Genomic DNA, 22,645 nt, shown 5'->3' with positions numbered 1-22,645 from the left:
GTTCGGTTGGAAACGCCCCCTTCTTCCTCCTGGGCGGGGCAAGTGAGGCCAAGTACTGGGCCTCCAGGGCGCCGTACCTCTGTGAGACATGGCTCGCTGTGGGGAAGGCAGCTCGGCCCCCGTGGTACTTCTGGGGTCCGCTGGAGTTTGCAGTAAGGGGTTGCAAAGGAAGGGGCCGTGTGAGCGGCGCCGGCTGAAGGCGACGGTGTCGGAGCAGCTCAGCCAGGATTTGCTCAGGTAGGAGGAGGCGGGAACTCTGGCTGCTTCAGTTCCTAAATCGCCCACCTCCGCCCCGAAGCTGTGGCTTCTTTCGGCTCTGCCTCCCCCTGCCTCAGCACTTGGTTCTCCTCGCCTCAGGAGACTGCGGGTCGTTCGTCAGTCTCCCCACTATTCCGAAAGTGGCTTCGTTCGCCCTGGAATAACCAATGCGGAGCACCTCGACACCATGTACCAGATTCAAAAGGAAAACAAAAAAGCTTAATTATGTGCGGCATCAGTTTGCCAGAAATATCTTAACATAGGCACGCTTAGTTGTTTCATATCACTAAGGTCGGGGTGGATCCAGGTCCTGAACACAATTTTTAAAATAAGTTTATACAATTTTAGGAAAAAGAATAAAATTAGGAAAATGATTATTTGAAATGAAACAGCAATACTGTAGTCTTGGAGGTCTCTTCTGAGGTCTATTTAAACAGTTTACCAGAAATGCTTCCTGACTGCGACCTGGCTTCCTCTCTCCACCTAGAGCTCTCTGTAGCTCCCAGCAACTCCCAGCTCCTGTCAGGACCAAAGCAAATGGAGGGTCGTCCTGACATTTAACCTTTGTAAGCCTCATGGATATCCATCTCGGGTTATTGGGAATCCCGTTAAAATAATTTCAGCTTGCAAAGAAAATGAAGCTTAGAAATATGACCTAATTTCCAGCAAGACATTGATTCTTATATTTCAGTGCATCAGAATCACCTGGAGGAACTTGTTAAAACACAGGTTTACTGGGTCCCAGACCATAGTTCTGATTGAGTTGGTCTGAGTTGGGACCGAAATTTTCGATTTCTAACAAGGCCCCAGGTGATGCTAATGCTGCTGGCTAGGGTGACTATGAGAACCACTGAAGTAAACATAATTACTAATAACTAAAAGTTGTGCAGCATTCTACTTTTTTTTTTTTTTTTTTTTTTTTTTTGGAGACAGTCTTGCTCTGTCGCCCAGGCTGGACCCAGTGCAGTGGCGGGATCTTGGCTCACTGCAACCTCCACCTCCCGGGTTCAAGCAGTCCTCCTGCTTCAGCCTCCCCAGTAGCTTGGATTACAGTCACCCGCCACTACGCCCAGCTAATTTTTGTATTTTTAGTAGAGACTGGGTTTCATCATGTTGGCCAGGCTAGTCACGAACTCCTGACCACAAGTGATCCGCCTGCCTCGGCCTCCCAAAATGCTGGGATTACAGGCGTGAGCCACCGCGCCCAGCCAGGATTCTACATTTTAAAGTGCTTTCTGTCAAAAACTCACCCGTACTTAAGGCTCCGGTAGCTATAAACAGAATTTATCAAAGTAAAAATCATTTCCCTTGAATTTAGGACTATCTACTGGGGAAGCTACTTTGTCTCTACCAGGGAGGGACTGATAAAAAAGATGGAAAAAATAATACTGAAGTTGTTAACGTTTCTAGGGTAACACATCTAATTTATATGAAGAAAATGAGGTTGAAGTATTGCTAGTGAACGATTTATCCTCATCTTAGTTACAACTGAGGGTAGGACTCAGAACTCCCAAATTCTTATTATAAACAAAGAAAAATATATATAGCAAGATTTTTTTAAAAACAAAACAAAAAGTCTCACCCAACTACCTTAAACGTTATACTAAATTTTCTCCAAGCATAGCAATGTCATTTATTTATTCTAATAACTAAAAGTTGTGCAGCATTCTACTTTTTTCTTTTACAAATACGAAGTATCTAGCACTGACCACGTACCTAGCCCAGTACTAGGTCTTAAGTAATAAAGGTTAATGTTGTTTGTTCTTACACTCTAGTGAGAGGTAATGGCTAAACAAAAGTGATAGTTGTGGTGGGGTGAGTTGAGAAGACTTTATAGGGTGACATTTGAGCGAGCTCTTAGGGATTGGTTAAGAATTGATTAGGCAAAGATTGGGAAGGGAGAGGTAGAGGATATCTACACAAGGGGAATAACTTTTACGGAAGCACAGAAATTTGAAAGAGCTTGATTGATTTTGAGAAAGCAAGTCGTGTTAGACTCTGCCAAAGAGTAAGGAACAGAGACACTCCTAGGTTACCTGACGTGATAAGATATGTAGAGAAGTGAGGAAAAGTGGGAGACAGTTTTAGCCCTCAAAAAGCTGGTTCCAATGTACAACCGGAAAGTTGTTTGGGATATAACAGTCATACAATAAGACCACATCGACAAATGGACTGTTACTCAGGGCAGTTGTAAAAAAACAAAACTAATATCTATTGCCATCCTACTATTTGCTATACACTGGGCTTACATGAAATGTTTTACTTACTTCTCTCATGAATCCTGTGAGGTAAGCCTTGTTATTCTTATTTAACACATAAGGAAACTGAATGTTAAAAGAGATGATGGTGGCACCTGTAGTCCCAGCTACTTGTGAGGCTGGGGCAGGAGAATTGTTTGAACCTGGTAGGTGGAGATTGCAGCGAGCTGAGATTGAGCCACTGCCTTCCAGTCTGGGCATCAGAGCAAGACTCTGTCTCAAAAAAAAAAAAAAAGTGATGGAGTCAGAATAAGAACCTTGACAATCTGGCTCCAGAGACTTTCAAGTGACTTGCCCAGGGTCACATAACCAGAATATGAACCCAAGCAGTCTGCCTCCTCTACAGTAAACTGATCTTCCAGTTAACTTTGCACCTTCATCTCCTCTTCTCTCCTTACCTATTTCTTTTTCTACCATAGATTTGCTTAAGAATGCTCTTCAGTGCCATCAGTTGGTTTGTGTTTGTTATAGAACATCTTTGCTCAGGTTCTCCTGCTTGACTACTGCATTGGCCAGTGGCTAACCTTGGTTCAGTCCATTGTCCATTCAGATGTGATTAGGATGTAGGGGCATGTGGTACAAACCAGGGCCACATATAAGTAATAATTGAATTTGGTAGCTTTATTTGGAAGGAGACTGTATGGCAGGCAATCAAAGTTACAGTAGGTAAGGGTGAGTGGGTAGACTAAGACTAGATCATAGGGGCTTTCTTTCTCCAGTGAAATGTTTGTGATGTATTCTAGAAGCAGTGGAGAAACATCAGTGTTTTTAAAATAGGGAATTAACACATTTGGATCTGGAATTTAAGGAAAGGGAAATTGGAAATGGGACCAGCTGCTGGGAGATTTTATAGCAGTCCAGGGATACATAATGGCAGTGGAAATGGAACAATTGATAGGCTTGGTGACTGATGACATGCTGGGGAACAGGGTAAAGGAAGCATTGAAAATGGCCCCAAATCTTAGGATATTTGAAAGGGAAGCATTTAGGCTACTACCATACCACCCTGAACAAGCCCGATCTTGCCTGAAAGGGAGGTGTATAATGAATGTCCAGCTACCTATATCCAGGAAACAACTGGAAGTGTGTCTGGAGTAGAGGAGGGAAGTTGGACTAGCAGATTGGTAGTATCACTAGCACCCAGTTATCCAAATATGAGAGAGATCCAAGTTATTCCCTTCCATGCCAATTTTACCAACTCCTGCCAATTTTATTACCTAAATATATTTTAATGTCATCCCCTCTTTATCACCATTGATCCTCTCCTGGCTTCATTCATCTGTGTGGTAGTTTTCTCATCTTCATTCTCATTTTCATCTGACTCCTCTTCTACACAAATTTATATATTTTGAAAAATAAATTTGCCATTGTTTCAAACCAGTTACAGGGCAAACACGCCTGATAGCAATAATGTAGGCATAACCTTAAAATGACCCTGTATGGTGGATGTACCTGCGTGTGTTGCGAGCTAGGGAATCTGGGAGTCGCCATCCCGGAGATTAGTTCTTTGTCTGTGAGGAACATCTGAGCTCCTGGGCCCATACTGTGGAACACAGGCTGTAAAGGGGATTGAAGCTGTGAGTTTTGGGGGGGGTGGGGAGGGGTCTATGAAGATTGCCAGGACATTAAGGGAATGTAGAGGACATACATAATGTGGAGGACATTAAGGGAAGGGGGTTAAGTGAAAATGCTGTATAAACTTCTATGCTGCTTGCAAGGGTTTGCAGTTTTCCTTCCCAGTCCGTCACCACTGGACTGTAGGTAAGGTGGATACCTTGTCTGGCCTGCCATCACTGGACTCTCTCCCCTGTATGTAAACCCCTGATAAAAGCCTATGTCTCATTTGCTGGCTCTGGGTCTCTTCAGCCTCTTGAGCCTGTTGCCTTCCCTGTTGAGGTTAATAGAGGTTCAGCACACACAATTTTGTGACTCCCCTTTCACTGTAAGATACAGTTAAGCTCTTTGCCTCTTATTCATCTTTATCTCTGCAGCTTCATCTGCCATTTCACACCCTCTCAATACTTTATGCTGACTGATGTATAGTTCCACACTCACACGTATCTTTGTAAGGAACATGGAGCCAGGCACTTACCTTGCCTTACTTCCCTTACCAGCTCTTACTCAGTATTTAAAATCCCATTTGGTTTTCATGCCTCTATGAGGTCTCCTCTTTTGTTTGTCCCTGAACAAAATTTACTTATGCTATTGAATATATCACACACTTTAATTTTCAGACCTGGCTTCCCTACTATACTGTAAACTCCCTGAGGATAGGTATTATGTTTTAGTCATCTTTGTGTTTCCAGTGCTTAGTACATAGTATTTGCTCGGTAAATGTTTAGTGATAACTGGGTTTTATCAGCAATCTAACTTGCTTTAGGTAAGTTACGCTACAGTTTGAATGTTTGTCCTCTCAAAACTCATGTTGAAATTTATGGCCTGGCTGGGCATGGTGGCTTATGCCTGTAATCCCAGCACTTTGGGAGGCCAGGGCAAGCAGATCACTTGAGGTCAGGAGTTCGAGACCAGCCTGGCCAACATAGTGAAACCCTATCCCTAGTAAAAATACAAAAATTAGCCTGGCATGGTGGCACGCATCTGTACTCCCAGCTACTCAGGAGGCTGAGGCAGGAGAATCGCTTGAACCCAGGAGGTAGAGGTTGCAGTGAGCCAAGATCACGCCACTGCACTCCAGCCTGGGTGAGAATGAGACTCCATCTAAAAAATAATAATAATTTACAGGCTAGGCAGGTGGCTTATTCCTGCAATCCCAGCACTTTGGGAGGCTCAGGGGGACGGATTGCTTGAGCTCAGTGTTGGGGTGATCAGACCCAACACCAGGCCTTGGGGGCTATGAAGTTCGGTGGAGTCAAAAGAATGAGATAAGACATAAAGTGGGACCAGGTGGCAACACTAGTATGGGGGCCGTGAGGGCCCTGAACTCTGGAAGCCTGCACTATTTATTGGCGATCAAACAAGCAGATGCTAAGGATGTGGGGGTTGAAAGAAAGCAGTGTATCAAGTGCATGATCTACAGTTGTGACGGTTTAGCATTTTCTTTGAAGCATATGGAACATGTTCTGCTACTTGAGATAATGGGAAACATGTTCGTCTAGTTTAGGATACAATTGATCTATGAGCCTGGGAGTGCTAGAAGCAAGGAGCCAGAGACCATGAGGGGTTTTATGCTCTGAGCCCTGGATTCCATCCAAGCCATGAGGGGTTTAATGCCCTGGGCTTAGATTGTGGTGCAGCAGGGCAGCCTTCCACCCTTCGGCACAGAGCTTGGTGTTCCAAAGGCAACGAGGGGTTTTAGACGCTGGACCCCAGACATGTTCCAAGATTCTTTTACATTATGTCAGATATGCAGGCCCTGCCTCAGCTTTTTTCCTGACACTCAGCTTTTCCCCAACACTCAGGAGTTTAAGACCAGCCAGGGAAACATGGCAAAATCCTGTCTCTCCAAAAGATACAAAAATTATCCAGGTGTGATGATGCTTCCCTGTGGTCCCAGCTACTTGGGAGGCTGAGGTGAGAGGATCCCTTGAGCTCGGGTGGTGGTGGTTGCAATGAGCCGAGATGGTACCACTGCACTCCAGCCTGGGCAACAGGGCAAGACTCTGTCTCAAAAAAAAAAAAAAAAAAATTTAATTGCCATTGTAGCAGTATCAAGAGGTAGGACCCTTAAGAAATGATTAAGCCAAGAGGGCTCCACCCTTGTGGGTGAGATTGGTAGTGTTATAAAAGGATGAATTTGGCTCCTTCTTTTCCCTTTTGTCCTTTATCCTTCTACCGTGTGATGACTTACCCTTGCAGATGGTAGCACCTTAATGTTGGACTTCCCCGCCTCCAGAACTGTGAACCAATAAATGTTTGTTCATTATAAATTACCTATCCTGTGGTATTCTGTTACAGCAGCACAAATGGACTACGATAGGTGAATACAGTAGTTGGCAAAGATATGAGATGGAAAGAAGCTGGGCCTTGGCATCATTGAGACTTTGCTCCAATCTGTCCTTCCTCTGGACTTTACTATTCTATGAGCCAGTAAACTCCCTAATGTTTAAGCCAGTCTGAATCAGATTTTCAGATTTGTAACAGATATAAAATATACTTGAAACTGATAAAAGTGGTTCTATCAAATAAAAAGCACTGTATTTTCACATTAACAATTTTATACACACTTTTTTTCCCCCCCATTTAGCAAGTACTCATGAGCATCCATTAGCAGCAAGGTGGATTTCCTGCCAATGGTTGTATGGCTACCAGTTGCAGTGCTTCCTTATTCACTTGAGGGGTGGGATGGGGGAAGGAGGGTGGGAGGAAGGAACAAATTGAGTGTTTATACAGTTTCTGTTTCAATTAAAGTTTGAGAGCCCAACACATTTTTGTGTAACTTTAAAAATTACTTATGAAAATAATTTATTGAAAATATTGACCAAACTAAGATGCACCTGTTTGGCCATTATTTTCAAGGTTTGAAAGCTTTTGTGCTCTGAAGCATTTGTTTTGTCTAGGGTAAAATAGGATCATTCAATAAGCAGATATTGAACTCTTGCTGTATACTGAAGATACAGTTTTTGCCCTTGGGGAGTCACAGAAATACTATAATAGAGGTATGCGCTGAGTCTGATGGGATTAGAGGAAGGAGCCATTAACTTGGTGCTGGGGGAGTATGAGTGTCATTGGCAACTTTCTAAGCTTTCACTGTAATGGATATCTTTATCCGTTACTTGTACCTCCTGTAGTGTACTGTTGTGATTGCCAGTTTTATATATCCTGTAATACAGAAGTCCTCTGAGAATACGTACCTTGCTGATGATATTGCTATAGTGATATGAAGTATTATTTAATATTTAGAGAGTAAAATATATAGTTACTGCAGAGAGACAAAAGATTATATTATGACATTTTCTATTATGTTGATTTCTCTTCTATCACTCATGGATACGTGTAATCAGTGGGCTTTACAGTAACTATGTCTGTACATTAGCAAAGGGATTTGAAAGGGTTTACCTCATGAATCCATCATTTAATGATAGATTAGAGCATAATTCTATTTGTGGGAGTGGGAGACTGGAAAAGAGACTAAATGTCACATTTTTGACAGCCACACCTGGATTTCCGACTTGGTAATTAACATTAGCCAGAACTAAGTACCAGTTTCTAACCTGAATTTTCTACTGACATGTGTGGTTTGTTGCTGTCATTGACTATTAACTTTTTTTTTGGCTTCAATTTAAGTAAGATTTTAAAAAATGGATTCTTTTAAATAATTAAAGATCATGTCAACTTTGCATTTTAAAAATAAATCTAAAGTACATCTAAAGACAAATCAACATAAGTAGCAGAAAATGATTTTTTTATTATCAGAAGGAATTCATAAGAAAAAATATTTTGAAACAGTAGTCTTACTCTTTTAGTGAAATTATCTTTGTTTTCACTATGAATTTTAGAAAATTAGGCTCTAAGCCAATATTAAACAATGTTCTTTGGAATGAACTGAGTACAAACTCATTTTTATATTAACTTTATGTTGCCTCTGTATTTTTTAGCTTGTGTGTTATTTTTAAACCTACTTTATAAAAATATGTATATGTTTCTTAGCATCACTAATTAAACTATGATTCCTTTTTATTCCTTATAGGCTTCTAAGGGAAGAATTCCATACAGATGTTACCTTCTCTGTGGGTTGTACTTTGTTCAAAGCACACAAAGCAGTCCTTTTAGCAAGAGTTCCTGACTTCTATTTTCATACTCTTGGACAGACATCAAATAGTTTAACAAATCAGGAGCCTGTTGCTGTGGAGAATGTTGAAGCTTTAGAATTTAGAACGTTTTTACAGTAAGTGCTTTCTTTATTCATGTAAGTCTAATATGTAATTGCTTATTTTTAACATGTGTGTTTTTATTTAATATATTTTCATATGTATTTTGTAACCTGATAAGAAAAATCCATTCACTTAAATTGCAAATTATCTTAGTAATTAGTGTTAATGGAGGCTAAGTGTTAATATTAGAAGCTTAGTAGTGATAGAGGCTAAGCATTAAGCTAAGACTGATCCTGAGAAAGGGGAAACGGTGTGCTCTGTAGTAATTTAAATGAATTAGTCTATTCCAGGATTTCTCAGTAGTGGCACTATTGGCATTTCAGGTTGTATAATTATTTGTTGTGGGGACAATGCTGTGCATTTTAGGATGTTTAGTTGAGACCGAAATATCTCCAGACATTGCCAGATGTCCTCTGGAGGTTCTGATTGCCCCCTGTTGAGAACCATTGCTACGTACTGATTTCTGTATTGTTGGTATGTGAAACTTTATGTATATTTATAAAAATATAACATCATAACTGTTTTTATTCTCATGGCTTATGTCTTAGTCCATTTGGGCTGCTATAACAAAATACCTTAGACTGGGTAATTGGTGAACAACAGAAACGTATTGATCACAGTTCGGGAGCCTGGGAAGTCCAAGATCAAGGTGCCAGCAGATTCAGTGCCTGGTGGGGGTTAGTTACTTGAAGACAGCATCTTCTCTGTGTCCTCACATGGCAAAAGGGATTAACAAACTTTCTTGGGTCTTTTTTATAAGAGCACTAATCTCATTCGTGAGGATGGAGCCCTCATGACCTAATCATCTCTCAAATGTCCCACCTCTTCATACCACCACATTGGGGATTAAGTTTCATCATATGAATTTTGGAGATGGGGGACACAAACATTCAGACCATAGTAACTTGTATTTGGTCAAATTGTTTTTTTAGAACAGAACATCTTGGGGATTCATGTTTTAACTCAGAATTGTCATCAGCTAAAAAATGGGAGAAACCAGTTTAAATTAATCTTCATTCTGTACTTCATTTCTTTTTGTTGTTGCATAATATTTCATTGTATGGCTATTCCACATTTTGTTAATCCATTCGTTGCCATTTAAATTGTTTCTATTAGTACTTTTTGGCTATGATGTATAATGCTGCTGTAACACTTATATACAAATTTTTTTGTGAACCTATGTTATTATTTTTCTTGAGTATATACCTAGGAGTGGAATTGCTGGGTCATATATATAGTAACTATGTTTAACCTTTTGAGGAACTTCTAAACCGTTTTCCAAACTGGCTATAACATTTTACGTTCCCACTAGCAATGTAAGAGGGCTTCAGTTTCTCCACATCCTCAGCATACTTGTTATTATCTTCTGTATTTTTTTATTATTACCCTGCTTGTGGATGTGAACTGGTATCTCATTATAGTTTTCATTTGTATTTCCCTGATGACTTACGATGTTGAGCATATTATCATGTGCTTATTTGCCATTTTTATGTCTTTGGAGAACTATCTACATCCTTTGCCCATTTTGAAATTGGGCTCTCTTTATATTATTGACTTCTAAATGTTCTTTATATATTCTGTAATGTTAGACTCTTATCACAAATATGATTTATACATATTTTCTCCTATTCTCTGGGTTGTCTTTTCACTTTCACGATGGTATCATTTATGACACAAAAGTTTTAAATTCTTAAGTAGTCAGGCCAGGTGCAGTGGCTCATGCCTGTAATCCCAGCACTTTAGGAGGCTGAGGTGGGCAGATCACCTGAGGTCAGGAGTTCAAGACCAGCCTGGCCAACAGACGGCAACCCCGTCTCCATTAAAAATACGAAAAAGTTAGCTGGGCATGGTGGTGCATGCCTGTAATCCCAGCTACTTGGGAAGCTGAGGCAGGAGAATCACCCGAACCCAGAAGGTGGAGGTTGCAGTGAGCTGAGATTGTACCATTGCACTCCAGCCTCGGTGACGGAGCAAGATTCCATCTCAAAAAAAAAAAAAAAATTATGTAGTCTAGCTTATGTAATTTTTCTTTTGTCGCTGTGCTTTTGGTGTGATGGCTAAGAAACCATTACCTCATCCATGGTGTTGAGGATTTACTCATTAATATGGTTTGGATTTGTGTCTCCACCCAAATCTCATGTCAAATTGTGATCTCCAGTGTTGGAGGAGGGGCCTAGTGGGAGGTGATTGGATCATGGGGATGGATTTCCCCCTTGACGTTCTTGTGATAGTGAGTTCTAAGGAGATCTGGTTATTTACAAGTGTGTAGCACCTCCTCCTTGTTCTCTAGAGCTCTTCCTCCTTCTTTGGCCATGTAAGACGTGCTTCCTTCTTCTTCGCCTTCTGCCTTGATTATAAGTTTCATGAGGCCTCCCCAGCTATGCTTCCATGCCTTCCTGTACAGCCTGGGGAACTGGGAGTCAATTAAACCTCTTTTCATTATAAATTACGCTGTCTCAGGTAGTTCTTGATAGCAGTGTGAGAACGAACTAATATACTCGTGTGTGTGTGTGTGTGTGTGTATGTGTATGTGTGTGTATGTATATATTTTTTTGAGACAGGGTTTTGCTGTGTTTCATAGGCTGGACTCTTAACTCCTGGGCCCAAGTGAGTCTCTCAAGTAGCAGAGATTACAGGCATGTGCCACGATGCCCAGGTTACTCCTATATTTTCTTCTAAGAATTTAATGTTTTTATATTTTTAGCTCTTACATGTAGGTCTTTGATCCATTTTGAGTTAATTGCCATGTATCATGTAAGGAAGGGGTCTAGCTTCATTCTTTTGTATGCAGATATGCAGTTGTCACAGCGCCAATTTTTCCTCCTCCTCTCCCTTCTTTTCCTCGGATTGTCTAGACACTTACTGAAAATCAGTTGTCCATTGCTGTGGACTGCAGTTGTCTCCACCCAAAATTTATATGTTGAAGCCTTAGCCCTCAGTGTGATAGCAGATGGAGATCGGCCCTTTGGGAGATAGGTTGAGATGAGTTCATGAAGGTGGGGTCTTCATGAGGATTAGTGCCTGTATAAGAAGACTTAGGGTGGGTACGGTGACTCATGCCTGTAGTCCCAGCACTTTGCGGGGGCAGAGGTGGGTGGATCACTTGAGTCCAGGGGTTTGAGACCAGCCTGGGCAACATAGCAAAACTCAATCTTTACCAAAAATACAAAATATTAGCTGGATGTGATGGTGTGCAGCTAATAGTCTTGGCTACTCAGGAGGCTGAGGTGGGAGGATCACTTGAGCCCAGAGACAGAGTAGTGAGCTGAGATCAGGCCACTGCACGAGCCTGGGCCTCAGAGTGAGACCGTCTCCAAAAAAAAAAAAAAAAAAAAAAAGTAAAAAAGAAGAGGCTCCAGAGAGCTTGTGTGCATACTTACTCTATCCCTGCCATCCAAGGACACAGTGAGGCAATGGTGTCTGGAAGCCAGGGAGCCCTTACTAGAACCCAAGATACTGGCACTTCATCTTGGTCTTCTAGCCTCCAAAAACTGAGAAATACATTTCTGTTGTTTAAGCTACTCAGTCTATGGTATTTCATTATGGCAGCCTAAGTTAATTCACCCATAAATGTGAGGGTTTATTTCTGGTTTCTCAGTTCTATTCCACCAGTTTGTATGTCTGTCCTTAATGCCAGTGCCACTTACCTGTTTTGACTTTTATGAGAAGTCAGTTGGATTTTTGTGTTTTTATGTCCTTATGTATCTTTTATATGTCTAAAAAACTTCTGGGATATCTGTCCTTATATCCCAGAAATTTTTTAGATGCCAGTCTTTTAGTTATTTGCTGACGTGGTTTTTGCCTATAATCAAAATGACATTTACATTAGTATAGAAAATTATCTTTGGATAATTATATTTTAAGTGTATTTATGTGATTGGCTTATTCATTTTATGCTTTAGCAGTTGCTTTAATGACTTTTTTCTTTATTGTTTCTGTTTCATGTGTGAAGCTCCTATGGAAAGCATAAATGGAAAATTGCCTAACTTCGGCTACCTGTGTTCCTTAAAATAATATACTATAATTTAAGCAGATACTTTAAGTACAATGTAGAAAATCATTATCGTTTTTCAGTACAGGTTATATGCTCATCATTGAGTTTGAAATACCAATTTTTGTTTTGTTTTGTTTTTTGGAGACAGGAGTTCCGCTCTTGTTGCCCAGGCTAGGGTGCAATGGCATGATCTCGGCTCACTGCAGCCTTCACCTCCCGGGTCAAGCGATTCTCCAGCCTCAGCCTCTTAAGTAGCTGGGATTACAGGCATGTGCCACCATGCCTGGCTAATTTTGTATTTTTAGTAGAGACGGGGTTTCTCCATGTTGGTCAGGTTGGTCTCGAACTCCCAACCTCAGATGATCTGCCCACCTTGGCCTCCCATAGTGCTGGGGTTACAGGTGTGAGCCACCGCACCCAGCCAAAATATCAATTTTAAAGTGTACACTTTTTTCTCCTAGTAGGTAATAGAGAATTGTTATAAGAACAAGCTTTGTGGTGAAGCCAGTTCTACCACTTCTGTGTGAACTTAGACTAATCACTTACCATTAGTTTCCTCATCTGAAAAATGGGCACATTAATAATACTTATAGTGGTGTTGTGATGGTTAAATGTGATGGTTATAAAGCACTTAGCACAGTGACCTGGGCATATGGTAAGCACTGAATAAGATTGTTTTATAGGTAGTGACTGCAGATATGGCTCAAATGATTCAGTGGAAAGTTGTGCTTGCTTTTTGAGCTCATGATTATTGCATTATTCATAATAGCAGGTGCTATGAAATTATACACTTCTTCAGCTGTTGAGTATATGTTTAAAAGAAGATCCTTGGCATAGATCAGATTTTTATACATTAGAGAAAGGGAGACATTACATCAATGATATCCTTTATTTGTTATCATTGAAAGTGATTGGAAAAGATTGAATTAGACCCAGTATGGGAGAGTAGAGGAAGCACTGGACTTGGCAGTAAGACAGATCTACCTTCTGGCTGTGCATTATCTTGTTTTACTGTTTTTTAGCCTCAGTTTTCTCATTTCAAAGAACGTAGTTGGAGTAGCTGGCTGTGTGCTTCATAGCACTTCACAGTGCTCTATTTTAAGCACTTAATCATATTCTGTTTTGTATTAGGTTAGTCGTGTGTGTCTGTGATTATGTAAGCCCCTTGAGATTAGATCGTCTCATTGATGTGCACATCTCCATTGGTGCCTCATGTAGTGTCTTGCACATAGAAAGCACTTGTGATGTACCCTTTTTTTGCTTTCAAAGCAGATTGCTTTGACATTTGTCTGTATGAAAAGAAGGCAAAAGGAAGGGAGTACAATGGAAAATGTTGACATGAAAATTTCTTCTAGTGAAAATTCTGATAAAATAATTTCTTGAATTTTTGCTTTGTGAAATTCAGTCCTTGTAAGTCTCTTCAGTTCACATCCTTTCTTTTTAAGTCATGGATAAAGATCTTGAAATAGTCTTTTATGGTACCACTTATTGTAGCCTTTTGGTGTGCACTTTGTGCACTTGAGTTAGAGTGTGAAATACAGCCTTTGAAAAGTTGTTTTATATGCAGTGACTTCAGATATAGCTCAAATGATTGTCAGTGGAAAGTTGTGCTTGCTTTATGACCTCATGATTAAAGTTCAATTCAGGATCATAAAAATCTTTGATTTCCCAAGAAGACTAACCTGGTTATTGTTGTGAGAGTGTGTATGCATGTGAAAGGTAAAGAAAAGAGGGAGGACCTTTGAATGTTTAGTTTAACATCAAGAGCTGGACAAGATGCCAGGATAAAGTCTCAATCAGGTAAGTATATAAAACAGCACAGAACAAAGGAAATCATTTCCTCTGCAAGCTTTCTCTGGCGGTGGCCATTGTCTCTCCCACATTCCTTATACTACAAGGATTGACAGTGGTTGGAATAGGTGTCTTCCTTGTTGTATTTTCTTTCCGGTATCTGGGGTCTTGCTGATGGGGTTGGGGGAAAAGACTGCCCCTTCCAGGGTTCGCTAATTCCTAGATATAGTAAATGACTTGCCTGTGAACCAGCCAATCCTAAGTACAGGGACCCACCTATATATCCACTCGTATATCCACATTCTCTATCTGCTTCTTATATTCCAGGAGATAATATTCTTTCCCCCTAATCTCCCTATAGCCAAGTACCAGACAAGTAGGGATCACTCCTGTAGGCCAGAGCCAGCCAGCGTTATTCAAACAATCCAGTCCTGATCCTGTTCAGTTGCTTACCTTGCCTTGCTTATTCCTTCTCTTGAAAACCCCAATAAAGGCTTTTGTCCATGCTTTCCCCTTGCTCCTTCTGACCAACCCTGTTGCTTCCCTGTGTGGCCCTGCATGGTGTGCCCCCTCCTCTTGTAAATTATAACTAACAAATTATCTTTTCAATGGCAATTGTCTCCTGATCTGTTGGCCTCACTATACCTGAATAACACCAAAATTCTGGTACATTTTAAACACTCATGAATGTCGTTGTTTCCTTCCTTCTTACTCCCCTATCATTGAATCTCATTTTACTAGTCTATACCATAGGACAGTCATCTACAGACCGCCAGTTCAGTCCTCCTTCCATAAAGATTTTAGCTACTATTGTCAATTTTCCTAAGCATATGTTTTAGTAATTGCAATTGCTATATAGATGATGTTTCCAGTAACATGGCCTCTCAGTGCCTGCAATTCCTGTCTTCCAGTAATCTTGTTATCCATTCTACCTCAAGTACTCACTGCCATGTCAAATCCTAAATAGTGCTGTTATCAATAACTGCAGCCCCCCATCATCTTGATTCTAAGAGTCTTACTCTCTAACTTCTACCTCCTGTCTTTCTAGCTTATTCCCTTTAGGACTTAAATTCATTAATTGCAGGTCCTGGTATAGTTAATCATACTACTTTTTTTTTTTTTTTTTTTCTGAGATAAAGGCTTGTTCTGTTCTGTCACCCAGGCTGGTGGGCAGTGGCGTGATCTTGGCTCACTGCAACCTCTGCCTCCAAGACTTAAGCAATTCTTGTGCCTCAGTCTCACAAATAGCTGGGATTACAGGCGTCCATCACCATGCCAAACTAATTTTGTGTTTTCAGTAGAGACAGGGTTTTACCATGTTGGCCAGGCTGGTCTCAAACTCCTGACCTCAAGTGATCCACCCGCCTCAGCCTCCCAAAGTGCTGGAATTACAGGCATGAAACATCAAGCTCAGCCTACATTTAAATTTTCTTTTATCCTCTTACGTCCTCATTTCCCTCCTTACTCAGCTTAAATGCCTTCCACTATCATTGTATTACTCCCTTTGCATACAATTTCAACTCTGTTGTTCCCTTTGAATTTGATTTGTATGTCAAAACTCCAAATTTTACATTCAACTCTGACCTCCCCACTTCTACATTCACACAGCTGAATGTGGCTGGAAAAACACAGTCATGCTAACCACCAGTAGGCACTTAGTGCTGTTAGTCATACTACATGCAATCACCTGTATTTCCTCTTTTTTTTTTTAGAGATGGCATTTCATTCTGTTGCTTAGGCTGGAGTGTGGTGGTGCAATCATAGCTCACTGTAACCTTGAATGCCTGCACTCAAGTGATCCTCCTGAGTAGCTGGGACTACAGGTGCATGCCACCACACCCGGCTAATTTTTCTATTTTTTGTAGAGATGGGGTCTTGCTGTGTTGCCCAGGCTAGTCTAGAATTCCTGGGCTTAAGCAGCCCTCCCACCTTATCCTCCCAAAGTGCTGAGATTACAGGTATGAGCCATAGTGTGTGGCCAATCACCTATATTTCCCTAGTCCTATTGGAGTTCCCACTTTCTTGGAGTATCATTTTATACTTCCTCTTTTCTGAACCTTCAGCCGTTCCTCTTCATTCTCACTTTTGATTACCTGCTTTCTATTTCACTGAGAAAGTCAAAGCAGTGAGAACTTTTACAAACTTCTTCCATATGTATGCACATGTTTGCATTTGTACCTATATGCTTTATTTTCCTCCCTGTTATTACTGATGAACTGTCAGTGCTTCTAAAATCAAATCCTCTATTTGTCCACCAGATCTCATCCTATTCCTTTTCACCTAGTCAGGGACATTGTTGCAGCAGTTTTCATCTTTCCACAGAAAATTTCTTCTGTCTTAGATCTCTTCACCTAAGCATGGTATTTTCTCCCCTACCTAAAAAATGACTCTTTTCTAACCTGCTTTCGCTTTCAGCTAATACTCCACCAGCTAATACCCTAATGCTCTGCTCCTTTTCACATCAAAGCACCTCAAGAATCATCTATCACACCCTCACCAATTCCTTTCCTCCCATCTACTCTTTTTTTTTAATGGATATAATATACACATACTATAAAACTGACCATTCTAAAGTGTATGAGTCAGTGGTTTTAATATATTCACAATGTTGTGCCACCAGCATCACTATTTCCAGAATATCTTCATCATCCCAGAAAGAAGCCCCATAGCCATTAGCAGCCACCCCTATTTCCTCCTTCACCCAGCCCCTGGCGAACAACCTACTTTCTGTCTTTAAGGATTTGCCTCTTCTGGTCATTTCATATAGATGGAATTATACAATATATGGCCTTTTACGTCTGGCTTTCTAAACTCAACATGATATTTTCACAGTTCATCTATGTTGTGGCATGTATCAATACTTTATTCCCTTTATGGCTGAACATTTTTTATATGATAAATCAGGGGTCATAGGATCATCCTTAGGTTTGATGATTTGCTGAGAGGACTCAGTACTCAGTGTATAGTCATGCTAAAGGCTATGATTTACTACAGAGAAAGGAAGCAAAGGGAAAAGCCGCGTGGGGCAAAGTTCATGAAAATCAAGGCATAAGTTTCTAAGGGTCTTCTCCCAGTGGGATCACAGAGGACATGCCTAATTTCCCCAGCAATGATTTGTGACAATGCGTCTGAAATGTTGCCAACAAGAGACACTCATTAGAAGCTCAATGCCCAGGGTTTTTTATTGGGAATTGGTAACGTAGGCACTTCCGCCCAATGTGTACCCCAATTCCAGACTCCCAGGAGGAAAGTCTGTGTTCAGCATAAACTATTGCTTGCATAAACGGTTTAGACAGAGTGAGCCACCTTTACATTTAGAGAATGCTAAGAATACTGCCCAAATCCATGTTTCCAGATATCAGCCAAGGGCCAAGCTTATAACTAAATCTTTCAAGTTATAGCAGTCAGGCCTGCTATGTTACCTATTTTCCCCTACATATGGATATACTATATTTTGTTTACCCAGTTATCAGATGATAGGCTTTTGGGTTATTTCAACTTTTTGGCTGTTATGAATAAATCCGCTATGAACATTTATGTATAAATTTTTTGTGTGAACATACATTTTCAAGTCTCTTATATACCTAGGAGTGTAATTACTGGGTCATATAGTAACCTTTTCAGGAACTGACAGACTCTTTTCCATAACGACAGTACCATTTTACATTACCACCAGCATGTACAAAATTTCCAATTTCTCCATATTCTCAACATGTTACCTCTTTTTTTAAAAAAGACTGTACCTATCCTAGTGGATGTAAACTGGCATCTTATTGTTTTCATTTGCATTCCCATGATAGCTAATCATTTGCATTCCCATGATAGCTAATGATCTTGAGCAATTTTTGTATACTTATCAGTTATTTTTATATATTCTTTAGAAAACTAATCACATCCTTTGCCCATTTTAAAATTGGGTTCTCTTTATTGTGCTTTAAGAGTTCTGTGTATATACTGGAATACTAGACTCTTATCAGACATGATTTGCAGAAGTTTTCTCTCATTCTGTGGGTTCTCTTTTAGGGTATTCTGGAAATCAAACATCTTTAATTTGTGTCATTTCCACTTTATCTTTTCTTTTGTCACTATGCTTTTGATATATCTAAGACACCAAGGTCATGAAGATTTATGCCTATATTTACTTATAACAGTTTTGTACTTTTAGCTTTTCCATTTAGGTCTTTGATCTATTCTGAGTTAATTTTTGTACGTGGTATGAGGTTAGGGTCTAACTTCATTCTTTTGCATTTGGATGTTCTGTTGTCTCAGCACCATTTATGGGGGAGATTGTTGTTTTCCCATTGTATTATTGTCTGGACACTCTTTGTCAAAAATTAGTTGCCCATAAATGTGTGTTCTAGACTCAGTTCTATTCTACTGATCTACTTGTCCACCATTCTTATGCTAGTACCACACAGTCTTGATTACTGTAGCTTTGTAGGAAGCTTAGAAAATTGAGAAGTGTGAATCCCCCAACTTTGTTCTTTGCAAGATTGTTTTGGCTATTCTGGGCCCCTTGTATTTCCATTTGAATTTGAGGATTGGCTTGTCAATTTCTGCAAAAAAATAAAAAAAAAACCCAGAAAAAAGTCAGCTAGAATTTTAATAGGGATTGCATTTAATCTGTAGGTCAATTCAGAAAGTACTACTGTCTTAACGATATTAAGTCGTCTAATCCATGAACACGAAATGTGTTTCCATTTATTTAGTTGCTTTCGACATTGTTTTGTAGCTTTCAATGAATGTCTTATACTTCTTTTGTTAAATATATTCCTGCTATTTTATTTTTTAGAATATTGTTGTAAATGGAATTATTTTCTAATTTCATTTTTGATTGTTCATTGCTAGTATATAAAAACATAATTGATTTTTACATGTTGATCCTGTATCCTGCAACCTTGCTAAACTTTAGTGTTTTTTTTGTGAATTTCCAAAGATTTTGTATATACAAATTTGTCATCTATAAATAAAGATAGCTTTACTTATTTCTTTACCATGTAGATACCTTTTATTTATTTTTCTTGCCTAATTGCCTGGCTAAAACCTCCTATAAAATGTTGAGAGAAGTGTTAAGAACAGACATCCTTGCTGAGCTTAGGAAGAAAGCTTTCAGTTACCATTAAAGTATGATGTCAACTGTGGGTTTTTCATGGATGTCCTTTATCAAGTTGAGGACAGTCTCTTTTATTCCTAGTTTGTTGAATGTTTTATCATGACAGCGTGTTGGACTTTGTCAAATGATTTTTCTGCTTTGGTTGAAGGGATCATGTGGTTTTTGTCCTTTATTTTGCTGGTATGGTGTATAACATTAATTTTCTGAATTCCTGAGATAAATCTTTTTGTCATGGTATATAATCCTTTTTATGTGCTGCTGGATTCAGTTTAAAATTATTTTGTTGAGGGTTTTTTTTATTTACACTAATAAGGAATGTTGAACTATGTTTTTCTTTCCTTGTGGTGCCTTTGTCCGCCTTTGTATTAGTAATACTGGCCTCATAGAATGAGTTGGGAAGTGTTCCTTCCTCTCCTGTGTTTTTGGAAAAATGTGTGAAGGATTGGTGTTAATTATTAAACATTTGGTAGAATCTACCAGTCAAGCTATCTGGTTCTGTTTTTTTTCTTTGCGGGAAGATTTTGATTACTAATTCAATCCCTTTATTTGTTAATAGGTCTACTCAGATACCGTTTCTTCTTGAGTCAGGTTTGGTAGTTTGTGTCTTTCTTGGAATTGTCCATTTCATCTAGATTATCTACTTTCTTTGGCATTATTATTATTATTTTTGAGACGGAGTCTCACACTGTCACCTGGGCTGGAGTACAGTGGCATGATCTCGGCTCACTGCAAGCTCTGCCTCCTGGGTTCAAGTGATTCTCCTGACTCAGCCTCCCAAGTAGCTGGGATTACAGGCAACCCACGCCCGGCTAATTTTTTGTATTTTTAGTAGAGACGGGGTTTCACCATGTTGGTCAGACTGGTCTCAAACTCCTTACCTCGTGATTCGCTCACCTCGGCCTCCCAAAGTACTGGGATTACAGGCGTGAGCCACCGTGCCTGGCTGGCATTATTTTTTTGTTTTTATTTATTTCCATAGGTTTGTGGGGGAACAGGTGGTGTTTGGTTACATTAGTAAGTTCTTTAGTGGTAATTTCTGAGATTTGGGTGGGCCCATCACCCGAGCAGTATACACTGTACCCAATTTGTAGTCTTTTATCCCTCACCCTCCTTCCACCCTTTCCCCCACCAATCCCCAATGTCCATTGTATCATTCTTATGCTTTTGCATCCTCATAGCTTAGCTACCATTTATGAGTGAGAACATACGATGTTTAGTTTTCTAATCCTGAGTTGTTTCTACATCACAGGATAGTTCTCTGTCAGGAATATTCTGCGTTGTCATTTTCAGTCTCATATCCCAAGCTCTGAAGGGCACAGGGATCAACTCAGGCCACGTGCATGGATACTTGACCATTGATAGTTGTTGAACCTTAGCCATTTATGCCATCTCGGTAAAAGCAATGCCTTCCAAGCAAATCTCTGGAATAATTTTACTGAAGCATGACAGAATTCGCACGGAAGAAGACAGCTCCTGAAATATCCATGACAGCTCCCACAGACACAGTGCTCACTGCCCCAACAGGACCCGGGGAACCTCCCCCAAGAGGAAACAGAGGCATCATAGGTTCCAGGGATGAGGTGGCAGTCAATGTGGGCAGCCAATGGCAGCCACGAGTTCAATTTTTTGGCATTATCTATTACTTTTTAACATTTAACATTTTTATAGACTACTTTTCAAAGTTTCTGCTGTTTATTTTTTATTTTTATTTACTTATTTTTGAGACAGAGTTTTACTCTGTTGCCCCAAATGGAGTGCAGTGGCATGATCACAGCTCACTGCAGCTTGACCTGCAGAGCTTAAATAATCCTTCCACCTCAGCCACCCAAGTAGCGGGGACTAGAGGTGCACGCCACCACACCCTTCTAAGTTTTTAAATTTTTTGTAAAGATGAGGTCTCACTATATTGCCCAGGCTACTCTTGAACTCCTGAGCTCAAGCAGTCCTCCTGCCTTGGCCTCTCAAAATGTTAGGATTACAGGCATGAGCCATCACACCCGGCTTCTGCTATTTTATTTTATTTATTTATTATTATTATTTTTTTTGAGATGGAGTCTTGCTCTGTCACTCAGGCTGGAGTGCAGTGGCACAATCTCAGCTCTCTGCAACCTCTGCCTCCTGGGTTCAAGCGATTCTCATGTCTTAGCCTCCCAAGTAGCTTACAGGCACCTGCCACCATGCTCAGCTAATTTTTGTATTTTTTTAGTAGAAACGGGGTTTTGCCATGTTAGCCAGGCTGGTCTCGAACTCCTGACCTCAAGTGGTCTGCCCACCTTGGCCTCCCAAAGTGCTGGGATTACAGGCATGAGCCACCGTGCCCAGCCGGCTTCTGCTGTTTTAGATTGACCTTTCTTCAGTTAGTCCAAATTAAGAAGGTTTAATATTATATATGAAAGTGGCACACTAAGGAAACTAGCATTCTTTCTTTTTAAGAATCACCAATGTTATTTAATTAATATTTTATATTTTGTCTTTTAGGATTATATATTCATCAAACAGAAACATAAAAAACTATGAAGAGGAAATTCTTAGGAAAAAGATAGTGGAGACTGGGATATCACAAAAGCAACTTGACATCAGTTTTCCACAGTGTAAAAACTCATCTGATTTTTCTCTTCAGAAGCATGAAATTCCAGAGGATATCAGTGACAGAGATGATGATTTCATTTCCAATGGTAAGGTATTTTTTAGGGAGTTTTATTTATAGCTGTGAAAATAATTATATTCTGTTACAGTTAGAGAAAAGCATACTTCAAAGATATACTTTACTGATTTTTTTTTTTTTAATAAGCATGGAGAATTGAAAACACTAGTATCGTTAACTCCCAGTTTTTCCCAAGTAATTGGAGATAGGCTTATTATGAATAAATCCATACGTAACTCACAATTCTCCTTTTAGCCACTATGCCTCTGTGTTATTGTCCTTATTATACTCTATGCAATAAAGAAGCTTTAGCAGAGTCAGTTCTGTTTAATACCCTAATAAAAATGGTAGCCTAGTTTTATGAATATTAAATGGTTAAGAAATACATAAATACTATAATACATATGGCATTTTACCATGAAAAAGGCCAGAAGTTTGCTTGTCAAAGTGGATTTCAGAAGGGTTGCAGCTTGTGAGTTATTGCAGATTGATGGAAAGAGAATATTAAGGAGGGATGCATGCATAGAGAGAGGTTCTGACAGAAAACCTGAGGTCCCTGGATCAGAGAACAGACCATTTATCACTTGCAGAGCATCTTAGTGCCAGTTCTCAGCTCCTAAACTCTGTGAGGCACTGCGGTGAGGGCCTGATGTTACCCAGCCCATGCAGTGGGATTGCACCACAGAAGAGGAACACCAAAATTAGGAAACTTTAAGCTTTCACAGGTTGCTGGCAGATCTTCCCATTCTCTTCTCT

General features: G+C 40.0%; 1 protein-coding gene across 4 annotated transcripts in view; it reads left to right on the top strand.

Moving 5' to 3' along the window:
• Positions 1–81: 81 nt before the first annotated feature.
• Positions 82–22,645, top strand: part of BTBD8 (BTB domain containing 8) — a 97,459-nt gene continuing 74,895 nt past the window's right edge. For all 4 annotated transcript variants that reach the window (XM_074001689.1, XM_074001684.1, XM_005542746.4 and 1 more), the window contains exons 1-3: positions 82–237; positions 8,164–8,361; positions 21,724–21,920. Coding sequence is in view for 2 of the 4 variants with exons in the window: in XM_005542746.4 (XP_005542803.3) it covers positions 89–237; positions 8,164–8,361; positions 21,724–21,920 (544 nt within the window). In the remaining 2 variants the exon portion in view is untranslated. The remainder of the gene's footprint in view (positions 238–8,163; positions 8,362–21,723; positions 21,921–22,645) is intronic.

This window comes from Macaca fascicularis, chromosome 1 (genome assembly GCF_037993035.2).
Source record: "Macaca fascicularis isolate 582-1 chromosome 1, T2T-MFA8v1.1".
NCBI classification, from domain to species: Eukaryota; Metazoa; Chordata; class Mammalia; order Primates; family Cercopithecidae; genus Macaca; species Macaca fascicularis.
The sequence above is the reverse complement of the archived record's forward strand: the minus strand, read 5'-3'. Positions and strand labels throughout refer to the sequence as shown.